Source organism: Oratosquilla oratoria, chromosome 1 (genome assembly GCF_046742065.1).
Source record: "Oratosquilla oratoria isolate Oo_2021 chromosome 1, ASM4674206v1, whole genome shotgun sequence".
Lineage (NCBI taxonomy): Eukaryota > Metazoa > Arthropoda > Malacostraca > Stomatopoda > Squillidae > Oratosquilla > Oratosquilla oratoria.
The window spans coordinates 124312747-124333473 of record NC_134777.1 but is presented as its reverse complement, the minus strand read 5'-3'; the positions used below and the strand labels follow the sequence as shown (position 1 = coordinate 124333473).

The window sequence follows — 20727 nt, the reverse complement described above, 5'->3', positions numbered from 1 at the left end:
TTCTTGTAATCTGTGGCCCCACTTCTCCAACAGAAAAAGAGAAAATGAAGCTATGTCACATCTGACCCTATCGTGGGCAGGATACAGGGATGAACAATCATCCATGAGGAGCTAAGACAGGAGGGAAGAAAGGGGAGTGGGCAAGTGCATTTTGACTTATTACTTCCATTACATGGTGTAGTCATTGTTGTTTAAGGTGATAGATGATAGTAAGTAGTTGTTGCTCTATGTGCAAATCAGACATTCTAGTAGTGTGTGTGCTATTGTAAAAGGGAGCTTTGCATTGGTAGGTATGTGAAGCAGGAGTGTCACATTCATAGGCATATTAGTGGCATTTCAAAACATTGGTCATGTTGATGCAAGGACAACCATTGATGTATGTGGGGCTTGCCTGTGGTTTTTTGGGCATTGTTCACACTGTCTTTGCCACATATTTAGCATTGCCAATTGTTGGGCTGGGTGATAGCGTTATTGGTAAAGGAACGAAAGCATTGGAAAGTATGTAGAACACCTTTTGAGCTGTCAGTTCATTCATTACCAAGGATGCCTGCATGATATATCACCCTGCTGTAGGTTACGGATTTGAAACTCAAGATCTGGATAATCCACAAATAGATTTTGTGGACCAGTGGGTGGCAGGTTGTTTGTTATTGTTAGGTAATGGGAAGGACGTTTCATGTTATTTGAACAAGCTCTCATTATGTCGGTGCCTTACTTCTGACAACTCTTTGGTACAAGTAGGTCCTGGGGCAGCAGTTTGTCTCTCTTCCTCAAGAGGAACCTTGTGTAATTCGGGGGTCACAAATACAGTCAAGAAACGGTTCAAAATTTATTGTATAAAATAAATGATAATGGGGAAATGATCCAGGGGAGTCATGAAGTGTTCAGAGGCCACTGTTGTCATTAGAAGTGTGAAGTATTCCAGTGGGTGAGCAGTGCTGCATTACAGTAGCCAATATAGTAGAAATGCAGGAATGATTACGATAAGCGAGTCCTGAATGGCCACATATCGACAAAGACCTCAGCATTAACTACTTACTGCCTTTCCTCTGCCATTACTTCTTGCCACTCTTTTTAATACCGCCGCTTACTGCAAAGTAAACACACACATGCATTAGATACCACAGATGAAAACATTTAATTTCAAACACATTTAAACTTTTCCTCAGATTCCAAGTCTCAGCCGTATACCTATTTCTCATGACACTTTTTAATACCCCGAGGCATTTACTTCTCTCAATCTACAATTTACCTCCACTCCTTTCCTGCCAAATGCGACCCCAAATACATAAAGCTATCCACTTCCTCCAGCCCATCTCCTTTTAAACTAACTTCCAACTCACTGCCATCATCTATCCTTTTACATCTCATCACCTTGCTTGATGTGGTACTGATGTATTTCTTCAACACATCCACTTCTGTCTTCCTTTTTGGTAGTCTTTCCTTACTCATCCTTTCCACATGTTCAAACTATCCCAGCATTCTTTCATCAGATCCCATCTTCCAGCTCCCTTTCCACCATAATTATCCTCATTCCTCACTCTATCCACCCTTGCAACCCCCACCATACTTCTCAATTTTTAAATTTCTTCTTTCTGCCTCCCTCAAATTCCAAGTCTGTCCCATACAGTGTCTGAACACAATCATCCCCTTCATAAAGTCTTTGCATCAATCCCCAGATACTTGTTACTCAAATTTCACTCCCCAGAAATATTTACTTGCTTTCCTCATTCTGCAATTTACCTCCATTCCCACTCTTCCACTTTCCTAAATACTTGAAACTATCCACTTCCTCTAGCCTCTCTCCTTTAAAGACTCCTCATCAACTCTCTGCCCTTGTACATATCATCACCTTACTTTTACCCACATCTACCTTCAATTTACTATCACATAACTTCTCAAACTGTCACTAACAGCCTTACATCTTATTACATCTAGAGTCAATTTGTTTCATCACCAAAATCAACTATAAGCAACAGATAGTAAAAGCATCTATTATATCTGGCCCCAATATAGTTTTATATAAAACATACTAACACAGTCAAGTTAACCAAACAGATAGTGCACTGAGGCCACATCCTCATTTCTTTCCTCTACCATGATTTTTTTTACCAGTCAACTTGTGCCAAAGAAACAGAACAAGAAGTTTTGCAAATCCTACCTAAAGGTCCACCTTTTGCAGCTTTGTCCTTTAATTCTTTCAGCTTCCTCTGTTCCTCCTTCTGCTTCTGCTGAAATGCCTTGTCATCCTGTAAAAACACACAAGTAAATAAATGGAAATAATAATTGCACTTGCTTAATATCTCCTTAACTGTCAGCCCAGGATAATTCTCGATAACACTTCAAAGCAAGATATAGGGTGTTTATACAGTAAATTGCATGTAACTACAGTATTACTACAAGGCCACTCTACTCTTGGCAAGTATGACATACATTGGACAACAGAAATAGTCCAAGATATTCAAATGAAAAACACAATTTCATCCCAGGACCCTTAGCACTACACACCATCAAACTACATCTCAAGTACCTGCAGTGAAATGCAACAAAAATTAACACCAGCAACATACTACTCAAACATAACCTACCACTTGTACCATACATAACATCCACTCAAAAACAGACCCACTCAGATCAATAAAGAAGACCTTCAAGACAGACTAGCAAAATCAATACTCCCCCCCCCCCAACTCATAAGCCATACTTAAACCATTCCCTGCCTGATTAGAACCACACTTGCATTCAGGACACCATTGAAACAGTAATGACACACAAGAGGTCTGGCCATAGATACAAACTGTCCCAGAATCAACCACCAAACAGATGACGCAGAACAACTTGTACTACAATGCTGCACATCTAATCCCTAGATTAGATACCTCCTCGAGTAAATTGTGGACCCAGACAGAGTCCACTGTCAGTTACCTGAAGGCTGTGGCTCTTCTGCAAGCGACACAAGGGACAATGGATCAACTAACTGGCTGACTTACTCATCCTCTATTCAATCCACTTTGGGCTCTCAGTCAAATCTTTTACATCATCAAATGGTTTGCATACACAAACACTTCAGCAGTTATTTTCACACAAGGGGACAAGGAGGGAGGGTCACAGTGTAAATGAAGTGGTGGTGATCTGCTGTGCATGTGCTGTCTCTTGCTACATTGTTTGAGACCTGAGTAATGGGTGGAAGACAAGGATAACCACAGAGCTAAGGATAACACAGCTAAAAAGTGAAAGGATCAATTGGGAAATAGATGGAAGGGTGCAGGCCTAGTGAGGGGGAAGAAACCTTTGGTATATGGATTTTTTTTTTCTTAGAATTTTCACACACAACGGACATTACTACAAAGCCACAAATCAATGAAAATGTGTTTTGGGACACTAAGAATCCTCAAAACTACCGTACCCTTGGGGTATTGGCTGCTTGTTATTGTGGCAAAGTAGCATGCAGTCGATACTTTAGGGTCTATATGGGGCGCCCCTATGGACCAGAGACACACATCATTTTGTCTATGATAGAAGAAATTCTGTTCATAGAGAAATGATGACACTTTTATACTACGACTGTCCCTCTGTTATGCTGTCCCCCAACCCCTTGTTGCTGTCCTGATTGGGGGAATTCCCTGTGGTGGGGGAAAAGAATACTGCCACCAAGTTTTCCCACTTGGATCGTAAGAGGCGAGAAGAAAGGGACGGGGAGAGGGACTAGGCATCCTTCTCCCTGTAGCCCCAAGGGACAATTTCCTAAAATGAAAAGAAAAGGCATAAGGGGTGCTGGCGGGCCTCGGGCCAGCACCCTAAGGTTTGGGTCTTTTAATGTGCGTGGATGTGGTACAGATGAGAGTAAAAGGGAAGAGATAGGTAGTATGTTTGTGAGAAGAAAGTTGGATGTGTTGGCTTTGAGTGAAACTAAGTTGAAAGGGAAGGGTGAGTGTATGTTTGGGAGTGTAAGTGGGAGGTTATCAGGAGTGAAGAGAGGGCGAGGGAGGGAAGGGGTGGCTATTCTAGTAAGTGAGGAGATAGGTAAAGGGGTAGTGGAGTGGAAGGAGGTTTCCTCAAGGATAATGTGGATGAAGGTGAAACTGGGAAAGGAGATGTGGGTCTTTGTAAGTGCATATGGGCCGGGCAGTGAGAAGAGCATGGAAGAAAGGGAGGCCTTTTGGATAGATTTAAATGAGTGCATAGAGGGTTTAGGAAGAAATGTCAATGTAATAGTACTGGGAGACCTTAATGCTAGAGTGGGAAATGGTCCAATCGATGGAGTGGTTGGGAATTGTGGAGTTCCAGGAAAGAATCGTAGTGGAGAGTTGATGGTGGAAATGTGTCTAGAAAGAGAGTTGATGATAGCAAATACAGTGTTTCGGAAGAAAGTCAAGCATAAGTACACATGGGAGAGGGTGGTGGAGGGAAGGGTGGTAGATAGAGCGCTAATGGATTATGTAGTGGTAAATAGGATTATGATAGGAAGAGTTAAGGATGTACATGTGCTAAAGGGAGAGGGTGGGGGAATATCAGATCATTTTTTGGTGGAAGGTAAGTTGAGAGTGGAGGATAGATGGAGAAGGAGGAAAGGGACAAAAGGTAGGGAGGTTCTTAGAGTGAACTCCTTGAATGAAAAGGAAAAGGAGAAGGAGTACGAAAAGAAGCTGAAGGAGGAGTGGGAGGGAGTAAAGGATAGAGCAGAGATGGGTGTGGAGGAGGAATGGGGATGGTTCAAGGAGGGAGTCTTAAAGTGTGCAAGGATGGTGTGTGGAACAAGAAGGACAGGGGGAAATAGAAGAAAGGGTAGTGAATGGTGGGATGAGGAAACAAAGAAGGTTGTAGAAGAGAAGAAGCGAGCATTCACAGATTGGTTACAAAAGAGGACAGGGGAGTCATACGAGACGTACAAAGAAAAGAGAAGTAAAGCAAAAGGTAAAGGAGGCAAAGAGGAGAGCAGATGTGAAATGGGGTAGGAGTATGACAGAAAATTTTGAAAGTAATAAAAAGATGTTTTGGAAAGAAATTAAGAGAGGAAGAGGAGGCGAATCAAGTAGGGAAGAAAAGGTAAAAGGTACAGATGGAGAGTTGATAATGGAAGAGATGGCAGTGAGGGGAAGATGGGCAGAATATTTTAGGGAGTTGCTGAATGTGAAGGAGGATAGGGAGGGAAAGATACTGCAGTGGGAAATACGAAGAAAATGAGAGTGATGAGTGAGGAGAATGGAGGAGAAATAAGGAAGGATGAGGTGAAGGCAGTTGTAAAGATGATGAAAGCAGGTAAGGCACCTGGTCTGGATGGATGTCATGCAGAATGTCTGAAAAAGGGAGGTTCAGTGATGGTGGACTGGTTGGTGAGATTATTTAATGTTTGCTGGAGAGAGGGTAGAGTACCGGAGGACTGGAGTAGTGCCTGTATAGTTCCTCTTTACAAGGGAAAAGGGGACAAGTGTGAATGTAGTAATTTCAGAGGGATTAGCCTGTTGAGTGTAGTAGGGAAGGCTTATGGGAGAATCTTAATTGAGAGGATTAGGAGAGGAACAGAAGGAGTAATTGGTGAGGAACAGTGTGGATTTAGGACGGGTAGAGGTTGTGTAGATCAGATCTTTGTGGTAAGACAGATATGTGAGAAAGCTATAGGAAAGGGGAAGGATGTTTTTTGGGCTTTTATGGATCTGGAAAAGGCTTATGATAGGGTAGACAGAAAGGCACTGTGGGAGGTTATGCAGATTTATGGGATAGGAGGAAAGCTTTTGGGAGCTGTCAAGAGTTTTTATGTGAGTAGTAGAGCATGTGTTAGGATTGGAAATGGAGAGAGTGAGTGGTTTGAAGTAAAGGTGGGACTTCGTCAAGGATGCGTTATGTCGCCCTGGCTGTTCAACTTATACATGGATGGGGTGGTGCGAGAGGTGAATGCTAGGGTAGTGAGTCAGGGATTGGAGATGGTTAAAGAAAATGGAGAAAAGTGGGAGGTGAGCCAGCTGTTGTTTGCGGACGACACTGCGCTTGTGGCAGGGTCAGAGGAGGGATTGAGGAAGCTGGTGGCAGAGTTTGGGAGAGTATGTGATAGAAGAAAACTAAAGATAAATGTGGGTAAAAGTAAGGTGATGAGATGTACAAGGGGTGAAAGTGGCAGTAGACTGGAAGTGAACATTAAGGGAGAGCGACTGGAGGAAGTGGATAGTTTTAGATACTTGGGTGCAAGTGTAGCAGGAAAAGGTGGAGTGAAGGTGGAGGTAGAATGTAGATTGAGAGAAGCGAGTAAATGCCTTGGTGGTTTAAAGAGTGTAATGAGAAATAGACATTTGGGAATGGATGCGAAGAGGAGACTGTATGAAGGAGTGATTGTGCCAACAGCACTGTATGGGGCAGAAACGTGGAACATAAGAGAAGAAGAGAGAAGGAGTTTGAATGTGTTTGAGATGAGGTGTCTGAGAAGTATGGTGGGGGTTACTAGGCTAGATAGAGTGAGAAATGAGGAGGTGAGGAGGAGAACAGGGGTGAAAAAGGATTTGGGAGATAGGGTTGATGAAAGAATATTAGGATGGTTTGGACACATGGAAAGAATGAGTGAAGAAAGACTAGTAAAAGAGGTATGGAAGGCAGATGTGGAGGGAGTGAACATGAGGGGACGTCCTAGGATGAGGTGGATGGATGGGGTGAAGGGGGTTTTGGGGAAGAGGGGAATGTCTGTTGAGGAAGGAAGGGAGAGGACGGAAGACAGAGGTGAGTGGAGAATGGTTGTATATGGATGATGTTGTGACTGCATGAGGAGGAATGGGCGGGGGGGTGGGGTAGTATGTGCGAGTAAATTTTGACGCAGCCCGAAGGGATTTCTCCCCGTCCTCTCCTTATATGCAAAGGGGGACGGAGAGGGGGGGTCGCCGATTAAATGAAGCGGCCTTGCTGTGGATGTACTGTGTCTTGCGACACTGTTTCTGACCCAGGGCGGTGGGCAGGGTGCAGGGATGACCCGTCATCCAGGAGGTGCTCAGATGAGAGGAAGGGTGGGAGGGGTGTGGAGTGTATTTAGGGATGAAATGGGTGGGAGTGTTTTATGCCTTTCCCTTTTTGGCTACCTCCCTTGGAAGGGGGAAAAAGCCTTGGTATATGTATGTACAAGCAGAACCTACACTCCCTCTATAACAGCCTCTCCTAGAGCCTGTGTCAACACAATATACCCTGCTGTAGGAGTGAGTGTGTGTGATTCAACATGGTCTTTGGATCATGTGTTGGACTCATGATCAACAGCTATTTCCCTCCTGGAATGCCATAGATCTAAAGGAGTCACCCAAGACTCGTGCAAGCTAAAAAATGTCAGTGTTAATCAAATCTGTAAATATTCTAAACATTATCAACTAGTAGAAACTGGTTTAAGCTTAATGCCAGCAATATGTATAACGGATGGTACTAATGCTATAGTGCATGTTATCACCCACATTGTAAATGTCTCACTTGATCAAGAAGCGGTGCCTGATGCTTTTAAACAAGTACAGGATATTTCTCTCTCTTAAAAAAAGAGGCAAGCAAGCAAGAGCCAGTGTCTATCCTTGGTGATCAATTGTACAAGTATCTACAGCAAAATAACCTACTCTACAAGTTTCAGTCCAGCTTTTGAAAATAATATTCAACAGAGACACATATTATTCATTTGTCAGATTATATTCTACCGGAACTGGATAGAGGCAACTAAAGTGGTATGCATTTCATAGTGTAAACAGTAATATTGATGATGATATGGTTTAACGTCTCACACTCCCCCCTATCGGGCGGCTTGGACGGTGCCCCTCACAGAGGGCTTCGTAGCCTTTTGGGTAAACTTGAGGTCATAGGCCTAGACAAAACATTAAATGGTTTTCCTCATACTGGTAGTTTTATAAAACAGGTTGTTGATGTCTACTCTGTCATACTTAATGAATGTAACAAATTGTTTACCTCAAGATTCCATTTTGGGTCCACTGCTAGTTCTCATACATGTGAATGACATGTCTGTGGTCAATTGCAGACCATTATTGTAAGCAGATGATTCAACATTGCTGTATTCACGCACTAATGTCAACATCATCGAAAACATACGGAGTTCAGAACTTCAATCTGCTGGTCTGTGGCATGTTAAATATATTTTTGCACTTGGGTAAAACAGTATTTTATTTGGTGTAAACAAGTTAAAACAGAGCTCAACTTTGAATATTATTTATAATAGAATCAATGTTAATCCAGTCTTAAATATCTAGGAATGGAATTTGACCAAAATATGTGTTATGCAACAATGCCAAATAAAGTAATCACAAAAATTTATGCTAGAGTAAGGCTGCTGTACAGAATTTAGTTTTCTAGACATTAAAACCACCAAAACCCTGGAATCTGACCTACCACTGTGTCTCTTTCATTACACTTGTTCATGGTACCAAAGTCTATCTAAACTCTTAAAATAAAACTACAAGTAAGTCAAAAACTTATCAGGATAGTACTCAAGTTAAACCACAGAATCCCATGTTAGTAATCTTAACTGGTTTATAGCGGAACAGTGAATTTTTTTAACTACTTGTCATATGCACAAAATTGTACATGGTCAGGCACCGAAATACCTGAACCAATCTAGTACCCTTCAACTTTCACTCGCACAGCCTCACTTTTACGGTACAACCTAAATGTTTCAATTCAAACCATACAAATTTAAACATAAATACATATACCAAGGCTTTTTCCCCCTTACAAGGGAGGTCGCCAAAAAGGAAAAGGCATAAAATCATTCCCACCCATTCCATCCCTAAATACACTCCACACCCTTCCACCCTCCCTCTTATCTTAGCACCTAAAAAAAAAAAAAAAACAAAAAAAAAAAAAAAAAAAAAAAAATTGTAAATTATAATACATCTACAATGTTTTTCTTGCCAGATATCAATAACAGAAAAAGTTGCTAAAAGCGATACATAAAGGTATCCATTTCGACTGCTTAAGATGCCATCTTTGTTTTGGTAGATGCAGAGGTCGAAGAAGTTAAAGAATGATAAATTCCTTTACTTTAGCCTAACCTAACCTGCATTCAGATATGTAGTACATGTAATTCTAGAGGTCATCTGGACCAGGGTTGTCGTCTACAACCTCCAAATTTATCAAAACAAAAATGGGGTCTATAGGGGTCGACATGACTGTTCATTCGTGTATAGATTTTGACAGTTCTGTTATTGATTTTTGCCAAGAAAAACATGTATAACGATAAATTACAATTTAGAAAATTAATATCTTCTAATGCTGCATCGCATAGGTGTGCACTTCTATAAAGAAAATTTTTTTTTTTATGTATTTGTCTGGTCATCATAGCAATTATACCTATACTTAATATTATTGTCTAGTCAATTTTTTTTTTTTTTTAAATTTAGTCAATACTTGAGTCAAACTGCTACATGTATTACAGTACTATTTCTTATAAGCATTTTTGTGCTGTTATCTAGAATCTTGAGGGACCTCAATAGAAATAAACCAGTTTTTTTTTTTTTTGTTATCCTGAGTATATCAAGATATTTTTTACATGTGACTGTTTATATTCTACACATTTGTTGACTTCATTTGCATTAATATGATTATCATAATTTGTTTGCAAAATGATTGTATACTACAAAAATAAAACCATAACTAAAACTGTCAAATCATCAATGAACAAACTTCCAGCCATGACAACTAAATGTAACAAAACACAATTTTAAAATCAATTTCGAGAAACAAATTCGTATTTATCTATTATTAAAATTACAATCTCAATCTGACCTAATTACGGAACGAAAGGTCTGCTGGCAGGTCTTACAACTCGAAAAATATAACAAATTTAAAAACATTGGATGGCCAATCACACTATCTACAACTAATTGTTTGAAGAATTTTAATGGATGTCATCTAGGTTGTAACCAACATACTGGGCAAAGCTTATCAGCGACCTAAGTAAAGAGATTCTCATCAACTAAAATTGAACTACCGAACCAAAATATTGACTAATCCTTAACGATTAAAATTGCATCATCACCACAAAGCCACTAAATATTTTTTTGCTAACACACGTTCATGTGAAAATACATAAAAACAACCGGTTATGAGTGTAATGTTACTATCATATATTGTGAACCTGAGCCTCATAAATACACGAATAAGTTATATACATACCTCATCCACATCCGCATTCGCATTCTTTTTCTTTGGTGCCTTCAAAGGCTTTTTCTTGCCACCTGCAAAAATGAAGTACAATAATGTATATTCAAATTGTAGTTCATATATTCTACTCATAATCTGTATACATTCAAACACATATTTACCTTCCCTGCCAGTCATATTTTGCTATTTTTCTCCCCTCCTATGCCAGGCGTCAGCTTCGATGGCGGTGTGAATCTGGAAGAATGATATTCAATTTGAAAGACTGATTTTATATTTACTATTGTTGTTGTATATTTTAGCTAGTCGTTCATATATAAAAAATTATTCTATGTCTATGAGCAATTATATACATGCAGGTTTACAAGTAATTAAATATATTAATATTATGTAGACGAATTCTTGGTTCCACGAAAACGAACAATGTGGACTTAATACAGACGTTGAAAAGAAAAAATGGAATACAGTATGTGTACAACTTCCCTTCAACTTCTAATTTTCTGTTGAAAATGTATATATTCATTCATTCACCTAATACCCCTGTTGGCGCATTTAGCGCAATACGTGCAACAATTCTGTGACAATGGGATCATTAACGATATTTTGTCACTAATATTTAACATTTTTACGCATTTTGTTCTAAATAAAAAACAAGAAGGGGAGCTTCCGGGTTGGGACCACTGGTAAGGGCTGTATATAGGTTCAAACATCTTAAACCATGTCAAAAACTCCTAGCTCACGGGCCAAGGGGAGCAAAAGGATGTAGTCCATGGGCCAGGAGGGTCCACCGTGCACCCCCCCCCCCCCATAACAGTATAGGACCATTTTTTTTTAGTCCCTGGGACCTTATGAAACAACGATATATGATGCCCACAGCAATATTTTGGGATCAACTACCCATTAGTGGCCATTAAGAAACTGAAGAAAAACAAATCAGCTGGACCTGATGAGATACATTCAAGGATTATAAGGAGGCGGGAGATGTGCTTGTAGAACCACTGAAGATATTGTTTGAATGTTCTTTTGAGAGTGGACAGTTACCTACTGATTGGAGGTTAGCATGTATAACAGCTATTTTTAAGAGTGGTAAACGAAGTGATCCGGGAAATTACAGGCCTGTTAGCCTAACCAGTATTATTTGTAAACTTATGGAGTCAATAATTAGAGAAGAAATTATTTGTCACATGAAACAAAATTCTTATTTTAGTAACAAACAATTCGGATTCCTCTCTGGACGCTCTACAGTTCTTCAACTGATTAAAGTATTAGATGAGTGGACCCAAGCTCTGGACGAGGGAGATGCAGTAGATATTATATATTGCGATTTCATGAAAGCTTTTGACAAAGTACCTCACAGAAGACTTATTGAGAAAGTGAAAAGCTATAATATAGGCACAGTATTTTCAGATTGGATTGAGGCCTTCCTGAGCTCTAGAAAGCAGTGTGTGGTAGTTAACGGACAAAAGTCAGAGTGGCACAACGTAATGAGTGGAGTCCCCCAAGGGTCAGTATTGGGACCATTGCTATTTGTCTTATATATAAACGATCTACCGGACATAATAAAAAATGATAGTCAATTGTATTTGTATGCCGATGACACAAAGATGTATAGACAAATCAAGAAAAACGATGATACTAAGTTTTTGCAAGAGGACATCATCTGTATGAGGCAGTGGTCTGACCAGTGGTTATTGAGTTTTCATCCAAAGAAATGTAAATCTATGAGAATTGGCATATCTGAAGTGCCCCATGGAAATTACTATATGAAAGAACAGTTATTAGAAGTTGGACATGAAAAAGATCTTGGAGTCATAATTGATAATAGGTTAAACTTTTCTGAGTACATAAATATGAAAATAAATATGGCTAACAAGATAACAGGACTTATCAGGAGAACATTTGTATCTTTGGATGAGGTGATATTCAAGCAATTATATGTGGCACTGGTCAGACCACACCTAGAGTATGCAAATTAAGCATGGGCCCCATACCTGGTGAAGGACATAGAGGCTATAGAAAATGTACAGAGGAGAGCCACCAAATTAGTTCCAACACTGAAGAATCTAAGTTATGAAGAGCGCCTCAGGAAATTGAAGATACCCACACTGGCTTACAGACGGGCGAGGGGAGACATGTTGGAAACGTTCAAAATCCTGTCCGGCGGGTATGATACGGAAGTATGTCAAGGACTGTTCATGTTAAGAGATAGCGATAGAACAAGAGGTCACTCCAAGAGGATTTATAAGAAAAGAACGAGACTGGAAAAAAGAAAGAATTCATTTTGTAATAGAGTGGTTAACAATTGGAACATGCTGCCACAATTTGTTGTTGACTCACAGTCTATTTGGAAATTTGAAAACAATATAGATAAGGCATGGAGGGATCAAGATTTATTTTATAATTATAGAGCTAAAATAGATTATAGTAAAATTATTTATAATATAGCCACCACCACCACCAGTGTAATCACAAATCTAGTTAATCATTCCGAGCTGGATGTACAGGCTTAACAGCCTCTTCCAGAACATCAACTGGAAGTAAGTATTTTCAAAATGGCCGCCGGCGTAACTCAAAAAATCACGTTTTCGCTTATAACTTTCCTTCTATGACAGATAGAGACATGGTTTCGGTGTCTTTACCTATGTTTTCGAGTACCAGCAATCCAATAATGCATCTTAAAACACTCTATCACGTTTACCTTATTCCCAAATTTTGAAAATAATTCATTTCAAGTACAAATTTGGATTTCTTTCTAACCTTACAGAATCATATGGAAATCACATACAAAAAGACAAGAGAAAACATTATCATTTTTCCAATAATTTTCAAACAGCTAGAAACCAGTACATTCTCATTTAAGTTGAGACAATTAGAACATTTATAAAGCATTGGCAGCATCATAAAAATTACAGTGCACGAAACATAATTCTCTTGAAGCCTGGACAATCCAACAAACTTTAATAACTGTCATCATCACTGTCACTTGACATGACATATCCATCTATGTCACTTAGTTCCATCTCATCATCAGAAGTCATTTCTTCGTCATTAGCAATGGCATCATCTTCAGAAGCAACATCTTCTGTCACAACTGGTCCATCAAACCATAGTGGTGTCATTTTGCCATCGGATGATTTCCATCCATGTCCTGTGGGTTCAGGTATTACAGGCAGGGCAACATCAGCACACTTCCAGATGCCAGTCTGGTAGTTCACGCGTTGTATATGCTGATACAGAGACTTCCTACATGGTGGGAACTGGCCGAGATCAATATTTCTATCGATATTGACAGTGCCATCTGGTCCTCCACACTTCTCACTCAGAACAGCATATCGGAGTGCATCAACACTCTTGTGGTGGGTTCTGCCATACATGGCACAGGTAAATTCCTCCAAGTCATCCACCAAACTCTCAGGAGGATCCCACATGTCTCCTAACTGAGAAAGTGCATCAACGAATCGAGGTGACTTCAAGAGAAGTTTGATTGGTCGCACTTTTCCAATTCCCATGAATGCACTTGTTGTGTCACAATGGATGAATGCATGGAGACCCAACAGTGCAGTGCAAAACTGTTGACCTTATCCATCTGGGTTATGTTTACAAGTCTCTTTTTATTCCCAGTGCCTGTGTCAAACAAGATGTTGACGTCAAACTTTTCAACATGATGAAGTAGCACGAAAAAGACATCACTGTCGGGACTTCGTACCCGAATGTTATCATAACCATGCTCCTGGGCATAGGCACAGTACAGGACTATTCTTGTGTCAGTTTCTTCTTGATCAGAGAACAAGTCCAGAATTTCTGTTTCCTTCACGGTGTCACGTGGGTCACGTGACGAGACTTGGAGGGCTGTCGGCGCGGACGTCTCATCCCCCGCTGACCACGTGATTTGGCCGAGACGAAGCTTGGTGGTGGTGAGCCAGTGCACCTGACCTGCCGAGGAAGGTGGCGTGAGGTCATGCTTGGCTTTCAGGCCTGCCAACTGGTCACTACGGGGTCACTACCGTCGTTACGCGCATGCGCAGATCGCCACCACCCACTCTCCCTCACCCTCCCGGATGTATAAGAGGGAAGGACAGAAGGAGGACACACACCTTACGGCCGTCTGCCGTTGAGGGCGGACCCCCCCCTCCCCTCCCAGTTCCACGGAGGGAGGGCACCAGGACACAAGGAGGAGACGTGCGCTCGTCCACCAGGACAATAAGGGGACTCGTCGCAGCACCAGGACACAAGGAGGAGACGTGCGCCCGTCCACCAGGACAATAAGGGGACTCGTCGCAGCACCAGGACACAAGGAGACGTGCGCCCGTCCTCCAGGACAACAAGGGGACTCGTCGCACCAGGACACAAGGAGGAGACGTGCGCCCCGTCCGGAAGAAGGAGACTACGCTCGAGGAGATCCTCGCGCCCGCAGTGCGAGGAGTGGTGTAGTATATCTGTAGACTTGTAGTCTTGTAGTCTTGTAGACATCACGCTGGTGATATTTATTTATATATGTGTTTGAGAAGTAGATAGGATAGTGCTCTGTATTATATCCAATAAAAACACGTGTTAGTGTTACCTTGGTGTTTCTTTTCTCTCACGACCAAATTCTCAATAATACCGAGTATACAAACCATTTATTTGTACCCCCCTGACACACGGCTTGACCGTCTTCAGTCTCCAACAGGAAGCAGTGACCCTGAGCTACTGTCATCACTTTTCTGTTTACGAGTTTTGGTGCAGAAACATCTGAACTCCATACATGATGGATAATATCAGCCAGTTGTGACTTGTTGTCATCATTCATCAGGAATGTTTTCCAGTTTTGTGGTTTTTTGGTCATTGGCCCTTTAATGATCAGCTTCTCACTTGACCCATGCTGTTTACGTTCCATTTCCTTGATAGATCCAACTTTATACATGTCTGTACTAAAGATGAAATCTGATTGCTTAGGGATCCTATCAAAGATGAGGTGAGCTATCTGTTGGAAGTTCGCAGGAATGTCATGCAGAGTGTGAAACAGTGCATTACCATCTTGTATGAACAGTGTTCTGCCCCCTGTTGGAAGTGCTATGTCATCGATATCTTTCACTAGGAACTGAAATCCCTTGGACTTGTCAGTCTTTGCCAGGTATCCGTCAGCTGTACCAAGGCTGCACGACAAAGGTCTTGTCCAATCGATTGTGTCAGTCGATTGGCTTTGGTGCCATCTTCCTGCGTTTGTTTGCCAGCTATGAGGAAGTACAGGAACTTCATTAATTCCTCAGGGAAGTTAGGATTTACTCCCTCCAGATATCGAGCTGTTGGTGGCCATTTCAGCGGTTCGGCACATTGAAAGGCTTTTTGAATATCATACCTCAAATTCAAGGCCACATCTTTTGTTTTGTCAGATGTACCAAGGATATACGCCTGCTTCACAGCCTCTCATACTTTAATGTCAGTGTTGAAAACAAGGTAAGAACCAAACCGGCCAGATTGGGATTGGATTGGCTCAAATGGTAGTTTGTCCCCATAATGCACAACAAGTTTTGCTTTTAGTTTCTCAGATCTGTACTGAGTGTTTCCAAACTGGGTTTGAGCTAATTCTTGGACATAAATGTCCTTCAAGAAATCTAGCTTGACAACAGTGTTATTGTGGATAACATTTTCTTCAACAAAGGCACAAGTACTGGCAAATGCATTGCGGTGTGCTTCCTCCATCATGGCCTGCTGAGACAGAGCTTCAGGGTCACTGCTGCGCCACGACGACAGGTCTCTTGTGTACTTAGCTCTGCAACTCCTGTGGTATTGAGCCTCACAGGCATAAAGGTCATAACCCTTGATCCTTCGCAGCATCTCAAAATCTTTTCGTTCCTCTGCAACTTTGAGAACGGTTGCACCTCCATCATATTCAAATCGTGATGTTGGTTCAATTGTCCAGCTGCCTCCATGTTTAACCTTTTTTTTGCCGGTCTTGTGGCAGAAAATGCAGTCTGGGTTAAAAATTAATTTCTCACTTCCATCAGAAGGGCATCTTGGTGGACATGGACGACAAACATCAGTTTCTGTTAATGATGATGAGGTCGATGAGGATGAAAGTCTTTCTAGATTAGATGTGAACCGTTTGTAACATTGTCGATGATATCCATGGTTTTCCTCGACTGTATCTGGAATTTGTAAAAAGACATACGACATCCGATGAGGAGAATCTACTGGCTCAGAAAGTCTCCGCTTTTGGATTTCCTTCAGCTTTGATAGTCTCTCTTCTGTCAGTGTTGTCAATGGTCCTGATGAACTGTCTCTGTAATGTATAATGCAATGTTCAGTTTTGTAAGAAGCACCTGCCACACTCTCACCCTTCTTGCGCTTCTTGGATGCCATGTTCGTTCAGGATAGACAGTTTACTGTAAAACAATAAGAAGATAAATTGTAATTTCTAAACAATAACTATGCTGAATAAAATCTTGCACTTTGCCTATTGTACTACAGGATCACTAAAATGTGGCTCGATTAGGCCCAAAATCGATTTTTTTTTTTAAATTTAACAATAAGGTAAGCGTATTAGAGTGTTCTAAGATGCATTATTGGATTGCTGGTACTTGAAAACATAGGTAAAGACACCAAAACCGTGTCTCTATCTGTCATAGAAGGAAAGTTATAAGCGAAAACGTGATTTTTTTGAGTTACGCCGGCGGCTATTTTGAAAATGGCCACTAATGGGTAGTTGATCCCAAAATATTGCTGTGGGCATCATATATTGTTGTTCCATAAGGTCCCAGGGACTAAAAACAAATGGTCCTATACTGTTATGGGGGGGGGGGGGTGCACGGTGGACCCTCCTGGCCCATGGACTAATGCTTCGTCAAAAAGTGTACCTGGTTTCACCGCATTCTGTACCGTTATTCTGTTAGACACCACGAATGTCTGAAAGAAAATTGCAGTTTTCCTTACACTAGGGGCACAAAGAGAATTAGGAAGACCTCATCCGCACTGCAAACTACTGAGCCAGTCTCAAATGTGAACACTGAAGTGAGACTCTGTTCTTCCGCGCGCCACCTGCGTCTGCGGTGGAACCTCAGTCCAGAAATGCGCAGTACCCAGATATCTATCTATCTATATACCAAAGGCATTTACCACCTTACCAGGGAGGTAGCCAAAGTCAAAAGGCACAATCCCACTCCCACCCATTCCACTCCCATCCACCACTCTTATCTTAGCTCCTCGTGGATGATGGGCCATCCTTGTATCCCACCCACTGCCCTGGGTCAGGAGCAATGCAGCAAGGCACAGCACATCCACAGCAAGGCTGCTCCACTCAATCGGCGATTCTCTCCACTCCGTTCCCTCATACAGAAAAAGAGAAAGAGAGAAATCCCTTCGGGCTGCATCAAAATATCATTCACACATAACCACTCCCTAACCCCCCCCCCTTGGATCACAGTATCATCTATACACAGCCCTTCTCCACTCATCCCTATCTCCTGCCTTCTCCCTTCATTGCTCAATGCCCCCTTCACCCCATCCATCCATCTCAACCTCGGTCGTCCCCTCAAGTTCACTCACCCCACCTCTGCCTTCCACACCTCTTTTACTAGACTTTCACTACTAATTCTTTCCATGTGTCCAAACCATCACAACAGTCTTTTATCAACCCTATCTGCCATCTCCTTTTCCACCCCATCTCTCCTCCTCACCTCATCGTTTCTCACTCTATCCAATCTTGTAACCCCTATCATACTTCTCAGACATTTAATCTCAAACACATTTCAATTTTCCTTTCTTCCTCTCTTAAATCCCATGTCTCTGCTCCATAGTGCCGTCGGTACAATCACCCCTTAATATAACCTCCTCTTTGCATCCATTCCCAGATGCCTGTTTCTCATAACATTGTTTAACCTCCCTCCCCGAGGCATTTACTTGCTTCTCCCAATCTACAATCTACCTCCACTTCTATCCTCTTTCCTGCCACATGCTGTGGCAAGTTGGGTTTTAGCGCGTATCGTAAACAAAGCCCTAGAGTGGCTTGGCCATGCCCAGCCACCACGCTTCCCATAGACGCACCCTTTGTCCCGGGTTAACTCCGCCCCATACTAGGTCACGTGCTATAGGCCTAAGGTGTGATTGGTCAGCGCATAGCAAGGAAGCCGAGTAGGACCCGACACGACGCCACTCAAGCGGGAGGGCATTCCAGGTCTAGGAGCCGACGAAGACAGTCACGACATAAGCATCACCAAGAGTAAGGTCACTACGCAGTGTGAGTACAGCTTGCCCTATCTTGCCACATTTCAGTGCCTCCCGTAGTCAAACTCCGAAACAAATAGTAGCACATAATAAAAGGGGAGCCAACAATTCCAACGGAGTTTTAGTCAGCCTATACAACCGCTCGACCATATTACCATAGTGGTGGCAAGCGGTGGATGAGTTGACGCTCTGTTACACGCACCCATTCCTTAACTCAGTGAACATATTTCCAAATAACGCTTCACACTGCTAGGACTACTCAGTGAACACACAGGAGTGCTAGATAGAGCTAGGACTGCTCCATTTTACAACATGTCACAAAATTGCAGTTACTACGCAGTAAAACTGCCGGTGATGCCGCGATAGCTGCTCAGAGTCCCTGACTTTTCCTCACCTCGCACTTCGCGGTTCCATTGTGCAAAGGCCCCTATAAGGTCATAAAAAAGGTGAGTGATGTAATCTATTGTATCAAACGTAAACGGTAGAGACCTTTTCTCCCGAACCTACCTTCATTGGTAGCGACTAAGTAACGTAAACGGTAGAGACCTTTTCTCCCGAACCTACCTTCATTGGTAGCGACTAAGTAACGTAAACGGTAGAGACCTTTTCTCCCGAACCTACCTTCATTGGTAGCGACTAAGTAACGTAAACGGTAGAGACCTTTTCTCCCGAACCTACCTTCATTGGTAGCGACCAAGTAACATCTGTGGTAGAGACTTTTTCTCCCGAACCTACCTTCATTGGTAGCGACCAGGTAACATTTTCTTTCTTATGCTGTTCATAGCATTATTCTCCTAATGTTGGAATTCTTTTTAGGAACTATTGTGTTCTGTATATATTCATTGTGAGTGTGATTCAATCTCTGTGTGTGTGAGACTAAGAACGTACGACGCGCATTCCCCACACATGAGCAAGAGGTTACAGACCTACTACAGGATGTTGATGGTTGCACTAACCCTGAGTAGCGAGTCTGACCCCTCCGAGTGACAACACTCGTGAGAAGGATTTCAAGAGGTTACAGACCTACTACAGGATGTTGATGGTTGTACTAACCCTGAGTAGCGAGTCTGACCCCTCAGAGTGACAACACTCGTGAGACCTGAGTAGCGAGTCTGATCCCTCCGAGTGACAACACTCGTGAGACCTGAGTAGCGAGTCTGACCCCTCCGAATGACAACACTCGTGAGAAGGATTTCAAGAGGTTACAGACCTACTACAGGATGTTGATGGTTGTACTAACCCTGAGTAGCGAGTCTGACCCCTCCGAGTGACAACACTCGTGAGACCTGAGTAGCGAGTCTGACCCCTCCGAATGACAACACTCGTGAGAAGGATTTCAAGAGGTTACAGACCTACTACAGGATGTTGATGGTTGTACTAACCCTGAGTAGCGAGTCTGACCCCTCCGAGTGACAACACTCGTGAGACCTGAGTAGCGAGTCTGACCCCTCCGAATGACAACACTCGTGAGAAGGATTTCAAGAGGTTACAGACCTACTACAGGATGTTGATGGTTGCACTAACCCTGAGTAGCGAGTCTGACCCCTCAGAGTGACAACACTCGTGAGAAGGATTTCAAACCTACCATCAGAGTAGAGACTTTCTCTTCGCACCTGCCGTCATTTGGCAGCGATCAGGTACATATTAGTTTTCTTGCATGGCATGATTTCCCCTAGTGTCTGAAATATTTCATGATAATAATGTTTGTGGTATATACATATTCCTTAGGGGTGTGATCCACTCGTAACCCATCCCCCCTCTTCTGTGCAAAGTTTCTGCCGCTGCTAATTTTTACAGCTCTGGAAAGCATAAGACTGTAGCAGGCAGCTAAATGCCTTGTGGCATGGAGCAGTTGGAGCTCCGCAGCCCGTCGACAGGGTGAACCAGCACTTGCACGCAACCAGGTTGATGGAAAGACAATGGATTAGACACAGCCATGTGATCTCTCCGTGTACAACATACAAGTGCGTTGCGTCGACAGGGTGAACCAGCTCTTGCACGCACACGCACCAGGTTGACGGGACGACCATGGATTAGACACAGCCATATGATCTCTCCGTGTACGACATACACGTAAGTTGGAACTTGTCATGTCCATATTTTTTTTCTTTCTTTCCCTTTTCAGTTCTCATATTTCCCCATTTGTGACAATATCAATATAATTCCTTCGCAACCTGCCTCGGTTGCATGACAGCAACCCCCTCCCCCTCTGGGACAAGATTCTGCTGTTGTTGCCTTTTACAGATTTCCCGTTTCTGCCAGACGAGGGCCGTAGAACACCTCTCCGATGACAAGACACCAGCCCCTTCTCATGACAACACCATCGCCTGCAGAGGGGCATGAGCCCTTGTCTCTTTCTTTCCCATTTTTTTGTTTCGTTGGTGTTTTGCCGCGGAGGGTTTT

The 20727-nt window shown here is 42.3% G+C and overlaps 1 protein-coding gene across 1 annotated transcript; it reads right to left on the bottom strand.

Moving 5' to 3' along the window:
• Positions 1-816: 816 nt before the first annotated feature.
• Positions 817-10421, bottom strand: LOC143026405 (translation machinery-associated protein 7-like). The gene is made up of 4 exons (XM_076186723.1): positions 10287-10421; positions 10138-10199; positions 2162-2249; positions 817-1090 (listed from the first exon to the last, which is right to left on the bottom strand). Exons 1-4 carry the CDS (start codon positions 10300-10302, stop codon positions 1056-1058), a joined length of 201 nt encoding a protein of 66 aa, XP_076042838.1. The 5' UTR covers positions 10303-10421; the 3' UTR covers positions 817-1055.
• Positions 10422-20727: the final 10306 nt, after the last annotated feature.